Genomic DNA, 21899 nt, shown 5'->3' with positions numbered 1-21899 from the left:
CAGAGTGTGTTTGAGTCACAGAGCGCCCCCAGTGTGTGCGCGCAGTAGAGTGTGTGTGTATGTGTCAGAGCCCCCCAGTGTGTGCGTGCAATAGTGTATCAGAGCACCCCCAGTGTGCGTGCAAGAGTGTGTGTGTGTCAGAGTGCCCCCAGTGTGTGTGCAGTACAGTGTGTGTCAGAGAGCACCCCAGTGTGTGCGCGCACAGTACAGAGTGTGTTTGAGTCACAGAGCGCCCCCAGTGTGTGCAGTAGTGTTTGTGCTACAAAGCACCTGTGTGTGCGCACAGTACAGTGTGTTTGTGTCAGAGCGCCCCAGTGTGTGTGCAGTACAGTGTGTGTGTGTGTGTGTCAGAGTGCCCCCAGTGTGTGTGCGCATTAGTGTGTGTCACAGAGCACCCGTGTGTGTGCACAGTAGTGTGTTTGAGTCACAGAGCGCCCCAGTGTGCGTGCAATACAGTGTGTGCGTGCAATAGTGTCACAGAGTGCCCCCAGTGCGTGCGTGCAGTAGAGTGTGTGTGTGTGTGTGTGTCAGAGTGCCCCCAGTGTGTGTGCAGTAGTGTTTGTGTTACAAAGCACCCATGTGTGTGTGCAGTACAGTGTTTGTGTCACAGAGCGCCCCAGTGTGCACAGTACAGTGTGTTTGAGTCACAGAGTGCCCCCAGCGTGTGTGTGTCACAGAGTGCCCCAGTGTGTGCGCAGTAGTGTGTGTGTCACAGAGTGCCCCTGGTGTGTGCGCACAGTAGAGAGGAGCATGTGTCACAGAGCACCGCAGTATGTGCGCGCAGTACAGAGAGGAGTGTGTGTGTTAGAGATGGGAGTGTGTGTGTGTCATGGAGTGCCCCCAGTGTGTGTGCAGTACAGTGGGTGTGTGTGCCACAGAGCACCCCAGTGTGTGTGGTAGAGATGGGTGTGTGTGTGTCACAGAGCACCCCAGTGTGTGTGTGCAGTACAGAGAGAGAGAGAGAGAGAGAGACGGAGCGCCCCCCCACCGGTGCGTGTGAGCGCACAGAGTGGGGGCAGTGAAGAACACTGCCCTGCAGCCCACAGACACCGCATGGCCTGCACCCACCCATGGCAAGAAAGGGGGTTGCAGAAATCACAGGCACAGGTGGCGGTGCGGTTGGGTGTGGGGGCAGGCGTCCAGAGAGAAAACTGCCTGGCTGGCCACTTGCATTCACCCCTTCTGCGGGGAGGAGTCGGGCAGCACGGTGAGTGCCCGGCCCAGGCCTCTGAGTGGAGGGAGGCCCAAGGGAAGTGCCATGGGAGGGCCTGATCATCATCTCCCCCATGGCTGTGTTGGGCTCGCCCAGCAGGCCCTGTGCGCTCTGGTACCGGTGGTCAGCAAAGGTCTCGGCGTTTTCCCGGTTCAGTGTCCCCGCAGTGGCAAACATGATGGTGGTGTCAAGGTCGGCAATGATCCCGGAGACAGCACTGGCCGCGGTGATGCAGGCCTGGGTCCCCCGGTTCCCGGCCTGCAAGGCCGCCAGCACGTGGGATACCTATGGGGAGGAGGCTGAGATGAGCCTGAGACAGACAGTGAGTACGGGGACCCACTGTGCTAGCGCCAGAGGCCAGTAGCCCAGTGGCTAGGCCCCAGCTGTGCCCCTCTGTCTGCTCTGGCACCAACTGAAGCCACAGTGCAGCCACACACTGCCGTATGAACTAGAATTCAGGGCGTCACAGGGCGACGCTGGCAGGGCAGCACACACCCGGCACATACCAGAGTCCAAAACGCGAAGAACCAACATTTGACTCCCATGGCCAGAGAACACAAGGGATCCAGAAAACAATGCAGAGGAGCTGAGGGACACACGCCAGGCACAGGGGCCCAGTGGGTACACTGGGCATAAGGATGGGTGGAATATGCCAGGCACAGGGGTCTAATAGGTAGAACAGACATGGAACGGGGGCATGTGCCAGGCATAGGGGTTTAGTGGGTCTAGAAGGCACAGGGTCCATCATGCAGAGAGGGAATAGGTGCAGAGGACTCGCAGGTAAACAGCAAGCACAAGGCACTGTGGAGGCACATGCTGGGCTGACTCCATGCTCCCTTCCCTGCCATCTCTTCTGCCCCACGCCCCTTCAGCTCCTCCCCTCGCTGGTTCAGGCTCACTGCTGCTTGGTTACCTTTTCGGACACTTTGCGTGCACACTCGATCAACTCCTTCTTCGTGTAGGCATCGGTGGGGCTGCACTGCAAGGCACCAGCCTTTGTCACCAGGGCAGCACAGCCGTGTCCCAGCTCCTGCACCCGGTTCTTGATGTGGGAGCCAATCTAGAGCCCAATGCACAGGACAGCGTCACTCAGAGCAGTGTTGGCATTGCCAGACCCAGGTGAACAGACACCCTCATATCCAACAGAAAAGCCCAGCTACCCCCACCCCCACCCCAGGACTCACCACCCCAGCCCCAAGGGGGACTTCACTCTGCCCCAACCCCAATGTGAGAGAACAGCACTGCCCATTCCATCGCTCTCCCCACCTCAACCCCCAATGGGCAATCCCAGTGCTAGCCATTCCAATGCTCCTCCCACCCCAGCCTCCAATGGGAGATCCCACATGCCCCCCTGCCTCTCCCCGGTGGGAGCATCCTGCATGGCCCCTGCTTCTTCCCAGTGGGAGGGCTGCATGCTGCCCCCATGTACCCCTCACCTCCTCGTTCTCGGCGGTAATGGCAGCAGGCTTGGCCTGGTGAGCCAGCTGCCCATAGTCGCTGGTGAGCTGGTTGGCCAATGTGCCCAGCTCGTCTGGGTTGGTGGTGGATTTGGTGACCTGCAGGCAGAGGGGGAGTGAGAGAAGCCTGTCACTCCCAGGATCCACTGGCCCTGCCAGCCACGCAGCAGCCGCCGCAAGCCAGCCCGGCACTGCCCTCATGCCCCCAGAGAAGGCCTTGCAAGGGCCTGTGTGGCAAAGGCTGCACATGGCCATCCCCACCACCACCCTCCATGTGGGGGTGAAGGGGGAAGGTGGTGTATAAAAGGGGGAGGCCCAGAAGTTGCAGTCTCCTCCCAGCACTTACCATCTCCTGCACCGTGACTGCAATGGCCTTGGCTGTCTTGACCATGGTGGTCTGGTAATCCACAAAGGTCCCCTCCGGCTCCCCCACAGGCCCTTCGTCCAGCTGCCAGAGAGAGAGAGAGAGAGAGCTGTTAATGGGATTCAGGCTGCTTTCCACCTCTTCCAGCTGCCTGCGGCAGGCAGGTCCCACAGCATCTCAGGCTGGGCCCATCACCACACCTACCCAAAGGCGCCCTCTGTGATGGGGTTCTGGGGTCCCCCAAGCTCTGCACCCTGTCCGCAGGCAGGAGAGTCTCTCACTCAGCAGGAAAACAGCAGGTTTATTAGCCGACAGGACACAGCATCGTACAGAGAAGTCAGTACAGCAGGCAGAGACAGCCAGTCCAATCCATGTTGCGGAGAGGAGGCCCTGAGGGGCCCCCAGAGCCGGGGCCTGGCCCCCTCCTTGGTCTCTCTCTCCCTCAGCCCAGACTAACTGCTTCCAACTCCCAGTTCCAGTTCAACCCCCTCAGGCTCCACCTCCTCCTTTGTCTGCAGTACAAAGGTGTTACCTGGTCGTCAAGTTTACCCTCAGCAGGAGCCCCACACCCTCTGTGAGCCACTCACACACACACACTGGTATCCCCCACTCCATCACACCCTCCACCAAACATGCCCTGCCTGGCCTGTGTCACCGGGTATTGTGAGCAGTCTGTTCCGGACAGCAGCACGTGTGGCCCTCTGTGCCCCTCCCTGAACACAATGATGCTCAATGCCTGGTGACAGCTGAGTCTCAGGTACACAGGTGATGAGACCAGACAGGACCATATGACCACCACAGGCCAGAGACCGCCCCCAAAATAATTCCGAGGGCGGATTGTTTAGAAAACCATCCTACGCTGAGTTAACGATGGCTGGCAATGGAGACATCTCCTCCACCCTGGGCAGGCTGTGTCATGTGACTGGATTTTTAAACTGGATAAGAGAGCCATTTCTGTCACCATTGTACATAGCAGCACCAAATCTCGTGCCAGGTGGCCCAAGAGAGGTGTCTACTAAAGCTGGTGATGCCCTGAATCTGTCTATGTTATTTGTACATCTGTGCCATGTTTGTACATGAAAATATAGATATTGGCTCTCTAGCTGAATTAGAAATGTTTAGAGCCAAGAGTACACAACAAGAGGCGTGACTGCCACCCCAACCAGGATGAATGGCCTATAAACAAAGGAACAGACTCCCCGATGTCAAATACACATCTCAGGACTTTGAGACTGTCACCTGGAATGCATTCCAATGCATGCCACAGCAGCCTACCTGAGTCAGGTGATCTTGACTCTCCAGTGCCAGATGGGAGGGAGAAAGGACTTTTTCCCTCTGCTACAAAAACTATAAGGGGGGGTCCAGGGCGGGTCAATCTTGGTTGTTCTTTCAGCCACCATGACTTAAGCCTGTCTGGACTGAGGGCCCATCCCTCAAGACGGACGCTCGCAAAGATTTTCAAGAATCAGCATAGAAGTTTGCTGGCCTGCATCAATATCTGTAATTGATGTGTGTAATGTATCACTTTTAAGTTTTCTCTCTCACCTTATTCTTTCTTCTTTTGTTAATAAACCTTTAGGTTTTTAGATCTGAGGGATTCGCAACCAGCGTGGCGATTTGGGCAAGATCCAAGTATATATTGACCTGGGGTTGTGGCTGGACCCTTTGTGCCCTGGAAGAATCTGTGTGGCATTGGTGAAGTAGGTTAAGAACCTCTCACCTGAGTAGGGGGTGGCTGGTCTGAGCTGGTGCAGCAGCTGGGAGGTCTGTGGGTTTGTGTGTGCGGCTTTTGGATGGCTAGCGGGGTTGGCACAGGTGCTTTTGTGGCTGATTTGATTTGCCTTAGTGAGAAGGAAATCCCAGCCTCCGGCTGTAACTGGTCTGGTTTTAAGCAGATACCCCTGTGATGGAGTGGGGGATACCTGTGTGTATGTGAGTGGCTCACAGAGGGTGTGGGGTCCTGCTGAGGGTAACCCTGACGACCAGGTAACACCTTTGTACGGGAGACAAAGGAGGAGGTGGAGCCTGAGGGGTTTGAATTGGAACTGGGAGTTGGAAGCAGTTAGTCTGGGCTGGGAGAGAGAGAGAGACAAAGGAGGGGGCAAGGCCCCAGCTCTGGGGGCCCCTCGGGGCCTCCTCTCCCCAACATGGATTGGACTGTCTGTCTCTGCCGGCTGCACTGACTCCTCTGTACGACGCTGTGTCCTGTCGGCTAATAAACCTGCTGTTTTCCTGCTGAGTGAGAGACTCTCCTGCCTGCGGACAGGGTGCAGAGCTTGGGGGACCCCAGAACCCCATCACACTGGTGTCAGAAGTGGGATGTTCTGCACCCCGAGGATGGAGCATCCAGCAGTAAGTGACCGGGGCCCTGGAAGAAGTGGGGCCTGCGAGACCCAGGTGTGCTGAAGGGCAGTGAGGTGCAGTTCCCCAAGGCGGAGGGGCCTGCGGCCGAACCCAGGCAACTGCGGTTGTGGTTCTCGAGAGGGGGTGTCACACCCGAGGAGGGGTTACTCCTGGGAATCTGTTGGAGTTGGTCCCAGAAGGTGGAGGGGCCGAGAGCCCAACCCCCAGGAACAAGTGACCCCTGAGGAGGCTGACGCTGAATGAGTCCTTCCCAAGACAGGGTGCTCATGGTCCCTGAGAGCGGGTGTCACACTGAAGAAGGGGTTCCGCTGGGAGTCTGTTGGAGTCGGTCCCAGAAGATGGAGGGTCCTACGGCCTAACCCCGGGCAGCTTGTGACCCGCAAGAAGTCTGGCACACTGAAGGGATTGTTCCAGGAATCGTGGGGTGCAGAGGGCATCAGCCTGAGAGCCTGCAACCACACTGAGCAACTCCGCTGTGAAGTGGCAGCACCTGGAAACTGAAATCGAGATTAAAGAAGCTGGACAAGGCAGCGTGGATGTGCAGTGGCAGAGCTGAGGGTTAAGGAGAATCCTGCAGAAGTGAGCCCGGATCGGGGCAGGGAACCCGGGACTGCCTGGAGCTCTAAACCGAGTGGCCTGCCACAGCTCAAGGAGGGAAGGAGCGATTCCAACCCATCATCTACTAGTGGCCGAGACAGACCTGCGAAGAGTTTTCCAGGCCTGGGCCAAGGAAGGTCCCTGTGTGTCTGTGCAGGAAAGCAGCTTGTCCACTGGGAATGGCAAGTTGTCTGTGAGAGAAGCTGCTCCACCTTCTGTGTGTGTGTGGAGACCAGCCGGGGGGCTGGGACAAAGGAGAGAGTGTCTCCCATTGTCTGTCTGTGTTGAACAGCAGCAGCAGCCTGGGGAGAGAGCAGAGCCTGCATTTGGAAAAGGTGCCAATGAGGAAACTAGCCCATTGTCTGAGGAAGATTCACCAGCCTGGGGTGGCTGGAGAAGGAACCACCAGGAAAGAGCATTCCAGGTGTGACTGAATCCAGCCATGGGGGCTGGAGCAGAGGGAATGGCTCTGGGATGGGCAGTGGTGTCACTGCTCAGGACACTGGTCCTTGGTGCAAGAAAAGTGCTTCTGCTTCTGGGGAAGTGAATCCTTTGCCTGAGCCTGTGAGGGCTCGAGATGGAGCCAAGATCCCAGAGCTGGATCTGAGGGCAGCTGAAGCCCAGATGGGAAGTGGGCCTACCTCTGTGTCTCTCAGGGGGGATGATGCTTTAACTCGGTCTGATCCAGTTAGTATCATCAGGGAATCCCAGAGACCAGATGATTCTGGTACTTGTTCTTTGCCTGATGCTGAGGTGTTACTGGGAGGGGGTGAGAGGACTCTGTCCTACCAGAGTCATCCTCTCGCCAGGACACAAGAACAGACGGCAAACAGACGGGCAATGGAGTTACGCTGACTGATGAAGATAAAGGAGCTGGTAGCAGAAGGGAGGAAAGGGACCCTAACCTTCTGTCCGGTGGTACTGGCTGTCTGCCTGGAGGGGGATTACATGGGAATCTGCCTGATGGGCCAGAAGTGATCCTGGGCGTAGGTGAAACCCAGGAGCTGGTTGTGGCTCAAGGGAACAGTGCCCCTGTGGAGCCAGACAGGGGTGAGTTATTGTTTGGGGGAGCTCTTGAGGAAGAGAATTTCCCTGAAACTTTTCCTGACCCGTCTGTGGGGACTGCAGAAAATGGGAGTGAGGTGAAGGAGAATGAACAGGAAAGGTGCATGTCTGTAAGAGCCAGAGCCAGACCTTTGCCTGGGGAGAAGTTTGTTTCAGCTCCTGATGGCCAGGACCTGCTTGAGTGTGAAACCACTGGCTGTGCTCTGGAAGGGTCCAAAGCAGGCAGGGTAAAAGTTTCTCAGGAATTGGAAGTTGATGCAAGTAAAGTAAAAACTATCAGGGAGTGTGAGCAGCCCTGTGAGAACCAAGTAAAACAGCTGCACAGTCAGTCTCTGTAGGATGCAGGAGAGGGCCAGCAAATCCCCATCTCCAGATGGTGGAAACACTTATATTCTTATACTGGACTCCACTTCTGATTCCATGGGGAGGCAGTAGTTGGAGGTGGAAGGACAAAGGAGCTGTGGTCCTGGTGGGCCAGTAAGGGATAAACAGGGATTCCTCCATGTGGATTCTGCGTCTGGGACTCACAAAACAACTCTCAGAAAGCAGTTTGGTTTGCAAATTTCCAGGCTGGCTGGGAGGGGGCCGTCTCCCTGAGATCATCAATGGCCCAGCTCTTGTTAGAAGGGAGGGCACAGCCAGAGAGATCAAATTTCCACCCCAGGGGGCAAGAGAGAAGATTAGAACTTGATGGTGCTAAGAAAGGCCTCAGCCATTTATCCCCAAAATACCAGATTCTCAAGGCTGTTGCACAAAGGTTGTGGTCTACCAAAGAGCAACGTAAATGTACAGTTGCAATGGGTTTGTTCTGTTACTCACGCTGACTGTTGTAACCAAGGGGTGCTGCTACCAAAAGCTGTAGAATTGTACCATGTACTGAATGTTTGGAAAGAGCCATTTGACATGATGACATTGATGTAGAAGCATGAATTGTATGTTGAAGGAGTCTGTAACTCTGAAATGTCACCATTGTTCCCTGTAACTAGTCTTGCAACCTCTCACGTGAGGAGGAACATTCCAAACCTATTGTGTGGCATGGAAGGGGAAACTGAGGCACACAACCATTTTGGTGGTCTGGCTAAATGCCAAGGGTGGAAGCATTTGTACCTTCTTTTACTGGACTGTAACTGAATTCCAAACATTTGCCGGAGCAGCTGTATGGGCTGGTGGTCAGACAGGGCAGGGCCCAGACCAGAAAAGAACTATTTGACCTGTTGATGCTGCAGCATCTGTATGGGCTCTGCCTGCCCGACTTGAGAACGTGGCTGACGGACCGGGGCCGAAGCAGGGAGACCAACCAGCCTGAGGGAACTAAAGGGATTTGTCCGGCTGCATCACATGAAAAGGGCCAATACCAAGCTCCTGAGTTGGAGCCTCCCCCAGCAGGATTATGACATGGAGGTGGTGCACATCAAGGGAAGCACCGAGGGTACAGCCGATGCCCGATCACGAGGGGAGGGCCCCGAACTTCCCCAGGTCACCGGCTGAGTGACCCCGCTCAGTTCGGTCTGGAAGGGGGGAGAGATGTGATGGAGTGGGGGATACCTGTGTGTATGTGAGTGGCTCACAGAGGGTGTGGGGTCCTGCTGAGGGTAACCCTGACGACCAGGTAACACCTTTGTACGGGAGACAAAGGAGGAGGTGGAGCCTGAGGGGTTTGAATTGGAACTGGGAGTTGGAAGCAGTTAGTCTGGGCTGGGAGAGAGAGAGAGACAAAGGAGGGGGCAAGGCCCCAGCTCTGGGGGCCCCTCGGGGCCTCCTCTCCCCAACATGGATGGGACTGGCTGTCTCTGCCGGCTGCACTGACTCCTCTGTACGATGCTGTGTCCTGTCGGCTAATAAACCTGCTGTTTTCCTGCTGAGTGAGAGACTCTCCTGCCTGCGGACAGGGTGCAGAGCTTGGGGGACCCCAGAACCCCATCACAACCCCGAATTGATTTTCATAGCTGTACCCAGAAACCCCGTTTTATTATCATAGAATCACTGAGTCCTAGGGCTGAAAGGGACCTTAGGAGGTCATCTAGTTTAGCCCCGTGAAAAGCAGATTCAACCCTAACTAAATTATCACAGCCAGGGCTTTGTCAAGCCAGGACTTAAAAACCTCTAGAGGTGGAGATTCCACCACCTCTTTAGGTAAAGCATTCCAGAATCACCATTCTCCTGTTGAAACAGTTTTTCCTAATATCCAGCTTAGATCTCTCCCTCTGTAACTTCAGACGATTCCTCCTTGTTCTGCCATCTGCAACTACTGAGAACAGCCTCTCTCCATCCTCTTTATAGAGTCCCCCTTCAGGAGGCTGAACGCTGCTATCAAATCACCCCTTGTTCTTCTCTTCTGCAGACTAAATTAGCCCAAATCCCTCAGCCTCTCCTCATAGGTCATGTGCTCCAGACCCCTAATCATTTTTGTTTCCCTCCTCTGAACCTGCTTTACTGCATCCACATCCTTTCTATACTGGGGGACCCAGAACTGGATGCAATACTCCAGATATGGCCTCACCCGTAACGAGTAAAGGGGCATAAAACTTCTCTAGATCTGCAGGAAATGTTTCTCCTAATGCATCCCAATATGCCATTAGCCTTTTTTGGCTACAAGGGTGCACTGTTGACTCATATCCAGCCTCTCATCCACTGTAATCCCCAGGTCTTTTTCTGCTGCACTGCTAATTAACCAGCAGGTCTCCAGACTGTAACAACGCTTGGGATTCTTCCGTCTCAAGTGCAGGACTCTGCACTTATCCTTGTTGAACCTCATCAGATTTCTTTTGGCCCAATCCTCCAATTTATTTAAGTCACTCTGGATCCCTATCTCTACCCTTCAACATAGCTACCTCTCCTACTAGCTTAGCATCATCCGCAAATTTGCTGAGGGTACAATCCATCCCCTCATCCAGGTTATTATTAAAGATGTTGAACAATAGCGGCCCTAGAATCAATCTTTGGGGCACTCCACTTGAAAATGATCGCCAACCAGACATTTAAGCCATTCACCACTACCCATTGGGCCTGACCATCTAGCCAGCTTTCTATCCATCTTAGGCTACGTCTACACGTGCACCCAACTTCGAAATAGCTTATTTCGATGTTGCGACATCGAAATAGGCTATTTCGATGAATAACGTCTACACGTCCTCCAGGGCTGGCAACGTCGATGTTCAACTTCGACGTTGCTCAGCCCAACATCGAAATAGGCACAGCGAGGGAACGTCTACACGGCAAAGTAGCACACATCGAAATAAGGGAGCCAGGCACAGCTGCAGACAGGGTCATGGGGCGGACTCAACAGCAAGTCGCTCCCTTAAAGGGCCCCTCCCAGACACACTTTCATTAAACAGTGCAAGATACACAGAGCCAACAACTAGTTGCAGACCCTGTATATGCAGCACGGACCCCCAGCTGCAGCAGCAGCAGCCAGAAGCCCTGGGCTAAGGGCTGCTGCCCACGGTGACCACAGAGCCCCGCAAGGGCTGGAGAGAGAGTATCTCTCAACCCCCCAGCTGATGGCCGCCATGGAGGACCCCGCTATTTCGATGTTGCGGGACGCGGATCGTCTACATGTCCCTACTTCGATGTTGAACGTCGAAGTAGGGCGCTATTCCCATCCCCTCATGGGGTTAGCGACTTCGACGTCTCGCCGCCTAACGTCGATTTCAACTTCGAAATAGCGCCCGACGCGTGTAGACGTGACGGGCGCTATTTCGAAGTTAGTGCCGCTACTTCGAAGTAGCGTGCACGTGTAGACGCAGCTTTACAGTCCACATATCCAATTCATACTTCCCTAACTTATGGGCAAAAATGTTGTGGGAGACTGTATCAAAAGCTTTGCTAAAATCAAGGTATATCACATCTATTGAAACAGAAATGTAGCATTTTAAAGTCTATCGAAATGATTTATTCGGTGATGAGCTTCCACAGGACAGACCCACTTCTTCTGGAGCTGATGAAGTGGGTCTGTCCCATGAAAGCTCATCACCAAATAAATCATTTTGTTAGTCTTTAACGTGCTACATTTCTGATGCTTTGTTTTGTTGGAGCACAGACTAACACCTCTCTGTTATACACCCATTGACTTCTCCATGTCTACAGAGCCAACTTCATCATAGAAGCTAACCAGATTGGTCAGGCAGGACTTGCCCTTGGTGAATCCATGTTGACTACTCTTGATCACTTTCCCCTCCTTCCAAGTGTTTCAAAATGGATTCCTTGAGGATCCCCTCCCTGATTTTTCCATGGAAAAATATTACACTGTGCCGATGGTTAATCACTCCCTCATTAGAAACGTACCCGATTTTCAGTCCAAATGTGTCTCGCTTCAGCTCCCAGTGTTAGACTTTGCCTGGTTCAACTGAAGGGCCAGTTACCAAATTTCTGTTCCCCATGTGCGGACTTACAGTCTAGGAACAAATCAGCTCTTCTCCTTCCCTCTGTTAAGCAAAGGAATTGAGCCCAGGAGACTTTCAGTCTGGACTCTGTGTGGGAGCAGATATGGGTCTCCCTGGCTGGGCCACAGACAGGTCAGAGGGCTGGTGCTCACGCTCTGTGCAGAGCTGCCAGGACAGTACTCAGAAGCCGTGGCTTGGGCCCGCCTGCCTCTCTGGGATTCAGAGCCTGGACGCCAGCCCCAGCTCCAAAGAGCTGACTACTCTGCAAGCCCCGCTAGTCCTAGGCTGAGCACCTCAGGATGCTCAGCTCAGGAAGGAGTGGTGCCCGAGAATGGACCCATCTCATTCCATGGCCAGGGCTCCAGGAGATGGCAGGGACCCCAGACCCACTCACCACTTCTCCCTGAGCGTGTGGGAAAGTGCCTGGATTCTAGAGCACAAGATGGCAGCCCACCGCAAACAGCCCATCCATGCGCAGGGCCCATTCCCTTGCCTGGTTGATAGCCTGGGTGATGGAGTCCACCATGCCCCCGACGACCCCAGCAGCACTGGCGGCCTCATTCAGAGTGGTGGTCAGGTCCTCCACGGCTTCCTTCATCATCTGCACGGCCTCCTCCAGTGCCTCCTGCGTGTGGGCGGCTTGCTGCAAGCACAGGCCTGTGTCAGACAGAGGCAGCCACCAGCAGTTCCACTTGGCATAGCCTGGCCACAGCTAAGAATCCATGGCCAGGAGCACGTGGGCCTATGCTCAGGAAACCCTGCTGGCTACCTCACACGCACCCCTCACCGCAGTGGCACACACTCTCGCTGCTAGGCAAGTGCTGCCAGCCCTGCACATGTGCCCGCCACGCCCACGGGCACAGGCCAGGAAGGGTTAATGAGCTGTTGGGGGGTGTAAGATGCCAGGCCTGCAGGTGACAAGGGGCTCTGCAGCTGGGCAGCGACCAGGAAGAACAGCAGCCTGGCGAGAGCTGGGAGCGACGGAAGGGTCGGCCTGACCCCACCTCTCTGCTTTGCTACCCCGGCAGGCTGCTGCTGTGGCCTGCCTGAAGGGATGTGGATGAAAGCTGGACCCAGCAGGGCTGTGCATCCCTTTGGTTCATTTTTCTGTTGCACTTGGGGACTCTGCCCCCGGACCAGGCTGGCTCCAGTGAGTGGGCTAAGCTGCATGTGATGTGTCCACCAGGGAAGCTGAGGCAGGGCTGCTGCAGTAGTGCGATGTGCCAGGAAGAGTGCACATGTGCTCGATGGCAGCTCTGCTGTGCATGTGTGCACAGAGACCCTGCCCCCGGTGTGCACACCGCACAGGTAGAGACAGGCTTCACCCCCCACCACTCAGCTCTACTGCCCATTACACTGCTCGGGGCAGCCCCAGCCCTAGCCCCGTCCCTTCCTGCTGCTGGAGGGAGAGCTCCCTGCACACACCTTGGGGTTCCCACCCGCCTCCTTGGCAGTGTACAGCATCTGCAGGGCAGATTCAGCCAGTGTCTTTGTCTGATCCAGGAGGTTCATCTGCTGCTGGTGGTTGAGCGTCTTGGAAGCAGCACCAACAGCGGCCAGAATGAGCGGCTCAAAGTACTGAGCCATCTGGGACACCTGTGGAGGAGCAGCATTAGTGCCAGGGCAGACGAAGGCTAGTTCCTGCCAGGCACCCAATACAGACCCCACGCCCCATGTCCCTCCAGCCCAAGGCCCTGCCCCTTACCTTGTGCCCCAGCTGCGAAGCCTCAGCCCTGGCGGCGCTGGCCACAGGCTCAATTAGGTTGCTGATCTCTTGGACAGCTGTGATCATCTGGTTGTGCAAAGCCTGGAGGGGAGGCCGTGAGAAGTGAGCCCGCTGCATGGTGCAGATCCCAGAGACAGAGGGCAGAGAAGGGAATAGCAGCCCAGGCCACGGGCCTGCTCCAGGAGGAGCCGATGGTGGTGATTTGGTCACTGGCCTATCCCAGAGGAGCTAGTCTAGGGGCAGAGAGGTTGGATGGCCCTCTAGGGGCCTACTGAAATCACACCCTTCAGCATGTTAGGGCAGCCGAGCCACTGCCTGCTCTACACAGCGGCACCTCACTTTAGTGGTCACTGGGGCACATGAGGGTGCGGCTACATGCCCCACCTCACAGGAGCTATGAATCCCCATGGTCACGTGGATGGAGACCTAAGAGAAGGCAAGGTCCCTACGCAAGTTGCTGCCTGGGACCTGCTCTGCAGGGCGGGGAGGAACTGCTGCGTGACAGCCAAATCCCAGCATGTCTCATGACAGCAAAGGGGGCTCAGCCAGGAAGCAGCCACCTCTGCCCTAGGCTCCGTGGCCTGCAGGTGCAGACTAGAGCTCCAGGATGCTGGGGGAGCAGAGACCTCACAGGGGTCATGCAGCTTCCAGATTCTGTGATGCATTTAACAGTGGTGCAGTCAGTTGCCCCTGGAATCAAGTTCCTTCTGGGAAGGGGAGCTTGACTTTGAGGTGTGAGGCCACACGGAGTTTTCACTCGAGAGCAGCCCCCAGCATGGCACACACTGGCCTTTCCCCTTGGAGCAGGGACTGGAAGAGCACTGAGCCCCATGGGCAATGGGCCCATGATGCCCCCCAGACTCACCTCCTGGGAGATGCCTTCTCGAGGGGCCAGCTGCTGACTGATGGCAGCCAGGGAGGCCTGGTCCACATCCCGCATGCACTTGTTCAGCACCTCGATGGCTTCATCACACTCCCGCTGCCCAGGAGCTTTATCCCTGTGAGACAGTCCACCATCAGCCCCACCCCCAGGTCGGAACGGCTTCAGCTTCAGCCAGGGCCTGCGCAGGTGCCAAGGAGCCCACACTCTGGGGAAGTCCAGGCTAGCACCAACCCTCAGCCCAGACAGGTGTCTCTGCCCTGCCCGAGTGGGAGCACTGGGCTGGGGGTGCTCAGGGCTCTCCTCCTCCACCCCAGAATGCACCACTGCACTTCAAGGGCCCTGATCATCTCTTGGCCAGCACGCCGCCACCCTCTCCCTTGCCCCAGGGCACTAGTGGGCACTGCCAATCATGCCCTGCCACCTTTCGCTCCTTCAGCGCCAGCAAGCCCTTGCTCCCATCCAGACCCGTGCTGCCCAGCTCTGGTGCACAACCTGCCACCAGGGAGGCACCGGCAGGGAAAGGGCTCAGGCGGATGTTCACTCCTGGTTGGGCTTAAGCCATGACAGCTGCTGAGGTGACCGTGGCGGCCCCGTGTTCCAGAGCCCAGTTGCCTGCAGACCCTGCGAGCATCCCACTCGCGGTGTGTTTCCAAGCACAGCTAGAGCCTTTGCATGTAAGCGAGAGTGGAGCTGGACCCCAGGGTCCCCAGCCCAGTCAGGGGCTAAAGGCAGAGACGTGGGGGGATGACAGCACTGGTGCGCACACCCAGAGACAGGCTGCACTCACCGCATGTTGGTGATCAGCTTCTTGATGGAATCAGAGACGGTGCGGGAGTGCCCGGCCAGCACCGACCACCTGGGCGGGTCCTTGGGGTTGACAGCCAGAGAGCGGGCTGTCTGGATGAGGCCGGCTGAGCTCTCCAGCATGGTCTTGGCAGAGGTAAGGATTGGCTCCATGGCTCTGCGCCCCTGTCAGGGGGAGAGGATGGCCTGATGAGGCAGAGGCACTGCACACTCCCTGCGACCAAAGCCCCATGACACTGAGCAATCTCCCCTCCGATCCCCCGACATCCCCTCCCATTTCCTAAGACCTACCCCGTGCCTCCACCTACACCCAGATCCAGAAAGTCACCCTGAGCTCCCTGTGCTGGAGCCGCTGCCTGGGCCATGGGGCCTGCTTCCCCCTCCACAGTCTGAGCTATGACAAGCCAGCCCCCACCCTGCCCAACAGGTATTAGCCCTGAGCAGAGCACACTCCATGCCTGCCCCAGGCAGCTCGCACCTCCGGGCTGATCTGTGCAGGGACAGTAGCGAACTCCGGGTTGGAGGCGAAGGCTGTCAGGTTGTCCACAGCCTCGATGAGTGGGGCAGTGGCTGCCCGGCAACGCTCCCGGTTATCCTCGTTAAAGGCTCCATCAAGCGCCTGGCACAGTGGGAGAGACCAGCTGGTTATTGCAATGGGCCCAGATGGCAGGCTAGCTGTGCCTCCTCCATAGCCCGTCCCCACTCCCCAGAGCTCTCAATCCTCCTGAAGGGGATGCCACAGCCCCTCCCTGAGCACAGCACCCACTGGTGTCCGCCCCGGCTGGTGGCCATCCCACCAACATCAGGGCAGTGGTACCTTGATGGTCTTGACCAGGTTGGCCGTGCTATTGGCCACCTCCTTGGCAGACTGGACGAACTGGCGCTTGGCGACGGGGTTGGCGGTGCGAGAGGAGGCCAGGCGGCAGGTGTTACACAGGGCCGAGGTGTGCTTAGCTACGATGGTGGCAGCTGACAGCACCTGTAGAGAGGGGAAGAGTCGCACGCTGCCTGTCCAGCCCTGGATCCCAGCTCCATCCCCTCCTACCATTAGGCAGGGTCCCCTACGCACTGCTCCCCTGTCTCCCCCCGAGAGGGGGCAGAATCACGTGCCGCCCATTCAGCCCTGGATCTCAGCTCCAACTTCTCCTGCTGCTGGGTCAGTGGGGCCCTCTGCACTTCCCTGCCTCACACCTGCCTATTCTCCCGACAGAGAGGGGCTGAGGGGCCCTACCACACCCTGCTGCCCCACACCATGGGTGGACCTTCCTCAACCCTACCCATCCCTCCAGAGCAGGGCTAAAGGAGCCCCTCCTGCTGCCCTCTACCAAGCAGGACGTCTGCTATTCCCACACCAGCACCCTGCTGGCCCCATGCAGAGTGGGGAAGGGATCATGTGCCATCATACCACCCTTCCAGCAGCATTCCCGACTGCTGAGTGTGAAGGGGCCTGGTACCCAGATAGCCTGTTCCTTCCCAGCACAGCTGCCTTCTCACCTGGGACTGTGTGCAGGCCGGGTCCACCAGGTTCTGGCAGGCCATCTGGATTGCTTGGTTGGCTCTGGCAAACTGGGTGGGGTCCACCAGGCCCTGCTGTCCGGCCTGGCTGTTAGGGTCTGAAACGGCCACCAGATAGGCAGCCTGGCAGCACCAGAGAGAAGAAGTTGGGAAAGCACAGGGGCCAGACAGGCCTCAGAGTCAGGGTGGGGTCGGGTCAACAGTGGGAGGTCTGAGGGAGAGGAGCTCTGGGGACAGGGTGGGGTCGGGGCAGCAGTGGCGGGGGCTGAGGGACAGGAGGTCTGGGGACGGGGTGGGGTTGGGGCAGCAGTGGGGGGGACCGAGGGAGAGGAGCTCTGGGGACGGGGTGGGGTTGGGGCAGCAGTGGGGGGGGCTGAGGGGAAGGAGCTCTGGGGACGGGGTGGGGGCGGGGCAGCAGTGGGGGCGCTGAGGGGAAGGAGCACTGGGGACAGGGTGGGGTCGGGGCAGCAGTGGGCGGGGCTGAGGGGAAGGAGCTCTGGGGATGAGGTGGGGTCAGGGCAGCAGTGGTGGGGGCTGAGGGAGAGGAGCTCTGGGGACGGGGTGGGGTCGGGGCAGCAGTGGGGGGGACTGAGGGGAAGGAGCTCTGGGGATGGGGTGGGGTCGGGGCAGCAGTGGGGGGGACTGAGGGGAAGGAGCTCTGGGGATGAGGTGGGGTCGGGGCAGCAGTTGGGGGGACCGAGGGAGAGGAGCTCTGGGGACGGGGTGGGGTTGGGGCAGCAGTGGGGCGGGGCTGAGGGGAAGGAGCTCTGGGGAGGAGGTGGGGGCGGGGCAGCAGTGGGGGCGCTGAGGGGAAGGAGCACTGGGGACAGGGTGGGGTCGGGGCAGCAGTGGGGGGGGCTGAGGGGAAGGAGCACTGGGGACAGGGTGGGGTCGGGGCAGCAGTGGGGGGGGCTGAGGGGAAGGAGCTCTGGGGATGAGGTGGGGTCAGGGCAGCAGTGGGGGGGACTGAGGGGAAGGAGCTCTGGGGATGGGGTGGGGTTGGGGCAGCAGTGGGGGGGACCGAGGGAGAGGAGCTCTGGGGACGGGGTGGGGTTGGGGCAGCAGTGGGGGCGCTGAGGGGAAGGAGCACTGGGGACAGGGTGGGGTCGGGGCAGCAGTGGGGGGGACCGAGGGAGAGGAGCTCTGGGGACGGGGTGGGGTTGGGGCAGCAGTGGGGGCGCTGAGGGGAAGGAGCACTGGGGACAGGGTGGGGTCGGGGCAGCAGTGGGGGGGACCGAGGGAGAGGAGCTCTGGGGACGGGGTGGGGTTGGGGCAGCAGTGGGGGCGCTGAGGGGAAGGAGCACTGGGGACAGGGTGGGGTCGGGGCAGCAGTGGGGGGGACTGAGGGAGAGGAGCTCTGGGGACGGGGTGGGGTTGGGGCAGCAGTGGGGGGGGCTGAGGGGAAGGAGCTCTGGGGAGGGGGTGGGGTCGGGGCAGCAGTGGGGGCGCTGAGGGGAAGGAGCACTGGGGACAGGGTGGGGTCGGGGCAGCAGTGGGGGGGGCTGAGGGGAAGGAGCTCTGGGGATGAGGTGGGGTCAGGGCAGCAGTGGTGGGGGCTGAGGGAGAGGAGCTCTGGGGACGGGGTGGGGTCGGGGCAGCAGTGGGGGGGACTGAGGGGAAGGAGCTCTGGGGATGGGGTGGGGTCGGGACGGCAGGGGGCTGGTTCCCGGTGACACAGTGAGGGAGAAGCTCTCTCACTCCCAGCCCCACGGCCGTTGTGAGGGGCTGGGTGAAGCCGGAGCTGGGACCTCTCTCACCTGAGCAGCGGCCTCTGTGAATCCGCAGAGCGCCTTGGAGGCTGTGCTGATCGCGTCCCCAAACTCGGGCAGTTTGCTGTTTTTGGCATGCTGGGAAATTCCCGCCATAGCTTCGCCCAGGACCTGGGGGAGAGAGACGTGTCCAGAGATGGAGACGCCCAATGCCTCCACCAAGTGGGACAGACCGACACGCTGTCCCCTGCCATCTCAGCGGCGTAGCTGCTCCCAAACCGTCCAGACTTTCAGCCTCACCCATGCTGAATCTGCAGCCTCTCTCCACCCGTACGCTGCTGCTATCCCATGGTTCCAGCTCCCTGTCTCCATGGCACCAGCTTCAGGAGGCTGTCCTCCCCAGCCAGGCTCTTCACAGTTTAGCTGGCCCCACTCACCTGCTCGAATCTCATTCCCCCCTTGCCCTGCCCTGCCCTGTCCTCTGAGCCAGGAGCCTGCCTGGCTGGTTCTGCCACAAACATCACTCTCCTTTCTCCTGCGCTGCTCTGGGAGGCCAGACCCTCTGCCCTGACTGGAACCAGCCTGCTGATGCAGGGCCATGAAGGGCCCAGGCCTTCAGCACCAGCTTCTGTGCAGAGGTCTATTCCCTCCCTGCAGTGCGTGGGGCACGGCACCCGGCCCGCTGCTGGCACCTCAGGAACAGCAGGGACAAGATGTTCTGTAGAGAGACATGGAGCACCAGGGGAAATGTGTCCCTGCCTGGAGGTCAGGCAGGCCCTGGGACTAGCAGCCTGGACCCCATCTTCACTGGGTGGAGGGCTCTGGGCACGCAGAAGCACATGGCAGGGCAGGCCTCAGACAGCGATCTGTTCGTAACTGGTGTCCTTCGAGATGTGCTGCTCGTGTCCATTACAAGCTGGTGCGCAGCAGCGCACGCCCAGCTGTCGGAAACTTTCTGTCCTAGCCGGTGGCCATTGGGTTGGAGTGACGACCCCTGGAGTGGCGGTGATATGGCGACTAATATATGCACCCCCCCGGCCCCTGGCTTAGTTCCTTCTCGCTGGCTGCTTCGACACTGGGGAAGGCGGAACGATTCTGGAATGGACGTGAGTAACACACCTCGAAGAACACCAGCTTCTTCCAGTGATTGCTCGTGTGCATTCCAAACTGGGTGAACATGGGCAACGCCTAGGAGGTGGGGTCAGAGCCCCAGGAGGGCTGTAAGACAGCCCTGCCCACTGCAGTGTCCTCCCGAGTGTGCTGCGTCAGCGCATAATGGGCCATAAATGCATGAAGCGAGGACCCTGCAGAGGTCCCAGACAGGAATGTGGGCTAAATACGCAGTGGAAGTTGCATGCACTCTGGTAGAGTGATCCCTGATCGGGGAGAGGGAACCCCTGCCAGCTTATAACATTCTTTTATGCAGGTCGCTATCTGGGAGGAGATTCGCTGAGAGGAGCCTGGGAGGCCCTTCTCCTGTTAGCCACCGCCACTAACAACTGCTGTGTCTTTCTAAAAGGCTCGGTCCTGTCCATAAAGAAGGCCAGAGCCCTTCGAACATCTCAGGTATATAAACTCTGTTCCCTAGGAGAGGCATGAGGTTCTGGGCAAAAAAACGGCAAAGACATATCCTGGCTGACCTAGAAAGAGGAGACCACCTTCAGTAAGAATGTCAGATGAGGTCTCAGTCTAACCTTGTCCCTGTGGAAACACTGTATAGGGTGTGTCCACCATTGGTGCCCTTATCTCAGACACCTTCCTGCCCGTGGTAATGGCCACAAAAAGGCTGTTTTGTAACTTAGAAACAGTGGGGAACAAGAGGGGTTCAAAGGGGCCCCCCATAAGCTTTGGCAACACCAGATTAAGATCCATGCAGGTAAAGGGACCTGCACCTGCAGTTTAATCCTTTCCAGGCCTCTCATAAACCTTTTCACAACAGGGTCTGAGAACACTAAGGATACCCTGGGACCGTGCATGGCTGCTGTGGCTGCCAAATGCACCTTAATGGAGGATAAAGGCAGTCCCTCCTGGCTCAAATACCACAAACAGTCAAGAATCAAAGGTATTGAGGCCTGTGAAGGGGAGGGCACCTTTTGAGAAACCCAAGCCGAAAACCTCTTCCCCTTGGCTACAAAGGCTGCCCTCGTGGAAGGTTTCCTGCTATTTAACACCACCTCCCTTATGGGGTCTGAGCATGAGAGCTCCAGGGCTCTCAGCCATGGAGCTTCTGCACCTTGAGGTGCAGTGACAGAAGGCCGGGATGCTGCAGTTGCCCCTCCTCCTGCAACAACAGACCTGGCCGTAATGGGAGCGCTACCGGTTTGCAGACTGACATTTCCAGGAGGACAGAGTACCAGTGCTGCCGAGTCTATGCCGGGGCCACTAGGATGACCGATGCCTGATCTGACCAAATTTTGAGCAGAACCTTGTGGATGAGCAGAATCGGAGGGAAAGTGTATAACAACGGGCCCGACCAGGGAATGCTGAACGCATCTTCCCAGGACCCGGACTCCGATTCCAGAAACAACAAAACATCCAGCACTTCGCACTGAGGTGCGAGGCGAACGCGTCCACTGAGGGATGTCCTCACCCTTGGAAAATTAGTTGCAGAACATCTGGGTGTAGCAGCCACTCATGGTCCACAGAGGACCTGCTGAGACGGTCTGCTGACGAATTTGGGACTCCTGGAAGGTAATGGGCCTGCAGAAGCATCTGATGCCGAATGCAAAACTCCCACAGCTTGAGGGCCTCATGACGCAGGAGAGAGAAACTCCCCCTCCCCCATTGGTCTATATAGTACATTGCTGCCATATTGTCTGTACTCACGACCATGCAATGCCCCGTCAAAGTGTCCTGGGAGACCTCGCATGCCAGGCAGATGGCCCTGAGCAACCTGACATTTAAATGGAGCCCAAGGTCTGCCCGGCTCCACAGGGCCTGCGTTTGGTGCTCCCCCAGATGAGCCCCCAGCCCAGATCCAAAGAGTCCGTCACGAGATAGACTGAGGGTTGGGGAGGCCTGAAGGGCCCTCCTGCACAGACCGTCTGAGCGTCCAGCCACCAACCAAGGGTGGAACCCTGACCGACATGGTTATGCTGTCCCTGACAGGGCGGTAAACTGAGGCCAGCCATAGCTAAAAGGGACACACTCGGAGCCAGGCGTACTGGGCCACAACCATACAGGCTGCCATGTGACCCATCAGCCTCATGCAGCACCTGGCTGTCGTGGTGTGGAACCTGATATCGTGTATAATACTCGCTGTAGTTTGAAACCTGCTGTCTGGCTTTGCTCGAGTCCAGGAGGGCTCCCCCAAACTTCCTTCCTTGTGTCGGGACCAGAACTGACTATGTCTCATTGACCAGGAGACCGAGACTGTCAAACGTCTGACGTATTAACCGCAGCTCCTGCTGCACCTGAGCCTGAGAGTTCTCTTGGACCAGCCAGTCGCCCAGGTATGGGAACAATTGGACCCCGAGCCTCCGCAGGAAGACTGCCACCACCGCCATGCATTTGGTGAAGAACCTCGGGGAAGCGGACAGACCGAATGGGAGAACTGTGAACTGATAGCACACACCAAGGAGCCTGCACTTGGCCCTTTGGAGCAGGGCAGGGGGCACATCTGGTTGGAATGCCGCCTCCATGAGGAGCATTTTTAGAGTCCTGGGCTTAAAGGGATGGCAGATCCCACAGCAGTTGCCCTGATGACCTTCCCCAAGACAGGCATGGTAGTCTGCGTGCAGACAAGACTTGGGCATACGCATGCCACAGTTCTTGCAAGTTTTAAAGCCTGGAGAAGCAGGCAGGGAGGGAAGCAGGGAAC

At 57.8% G+C, this 21899-nt stretch overlaps 1 protein-coding gene across 5 annotated transcripts in view; it reads right to left on the bottom strand.

Annotated features, from left to right (window-relative positions):
• Nucleotides 1–21899, bottom strand: part of TLN1 (talin 1) — a 168744-nt gene that overhangs the window by 29750 nt on the left and 117095 nt on the right. For all 5 annotated transcript variants that reach the window (XM_074995927.1, XM_074995932.1, XM_074995930.1 and 2 more), the window contains 13 exons: nucleotides 18128–18250; nucleotides 16350–16493; nucleotides 15673–15834; nucleotides 15334–15474; nucleotides 14839–15020; nucleotides 14034–14166; nucleotides 13148–13249; nucleotides 12868–13038; nucleotides 11936–12085; nucleotides 3017–3118; nucleotides 2650–2769; nucleotides 2127–2273; nucleotides 1332–1498 (listed from right to left, as the gene is read on the bottom strand). In XM_074995927.1, the coding sequence (XP_074852028.1) occupies nucleotides 1332–1498; nucleotides 2127–2273; nucleotides 2650–2769; nucleotides 3017–3118; nucleotides 11936–12085; nucleotides 12868–13038; nucleotides 13148–13249; nucleotides 14034–14166; nucleotides 14839–15020; nucleotides 15334–15474; nucleotides 15673–15834; nucleotides 16350–16493; nucleotides 18128–18250 (1844 nt within the window). The remainder of the gene's footprint in view (nucleotides 1–1331; nucleotides 1499–2126; nucleotides 2274–2649; nucleotides 2770–3016; nucleotides 3119–11935; nucleotides 12086–12867; nucleotides 13039–13147; nucleotides 13250–14033; nucleotides 14167–14838; nucleotides 15021–15333; nucleotides 15475–15672; nucleotides 15835–16349; nucleotides 16494–18127; nucleotides 18251–21899) is intronic.

Source organism: Carettochelys insculpta, chromosome 5 (assembly GCF_033958435.1).
Source record: "Carettochelys insculpta isolate YL-2023 chromosome 5, ASM3395843v1, whole genome shotgun sequence".
Lineage (NCBI taxonomy): Eukaryota > Metazoa > Chordata > Testudines > Carettochelyidae > Carettochelys > Carettochelys insculpta.
This window is presented reverse-complemented; position numbering and strand designations above follow the sequence as displayed.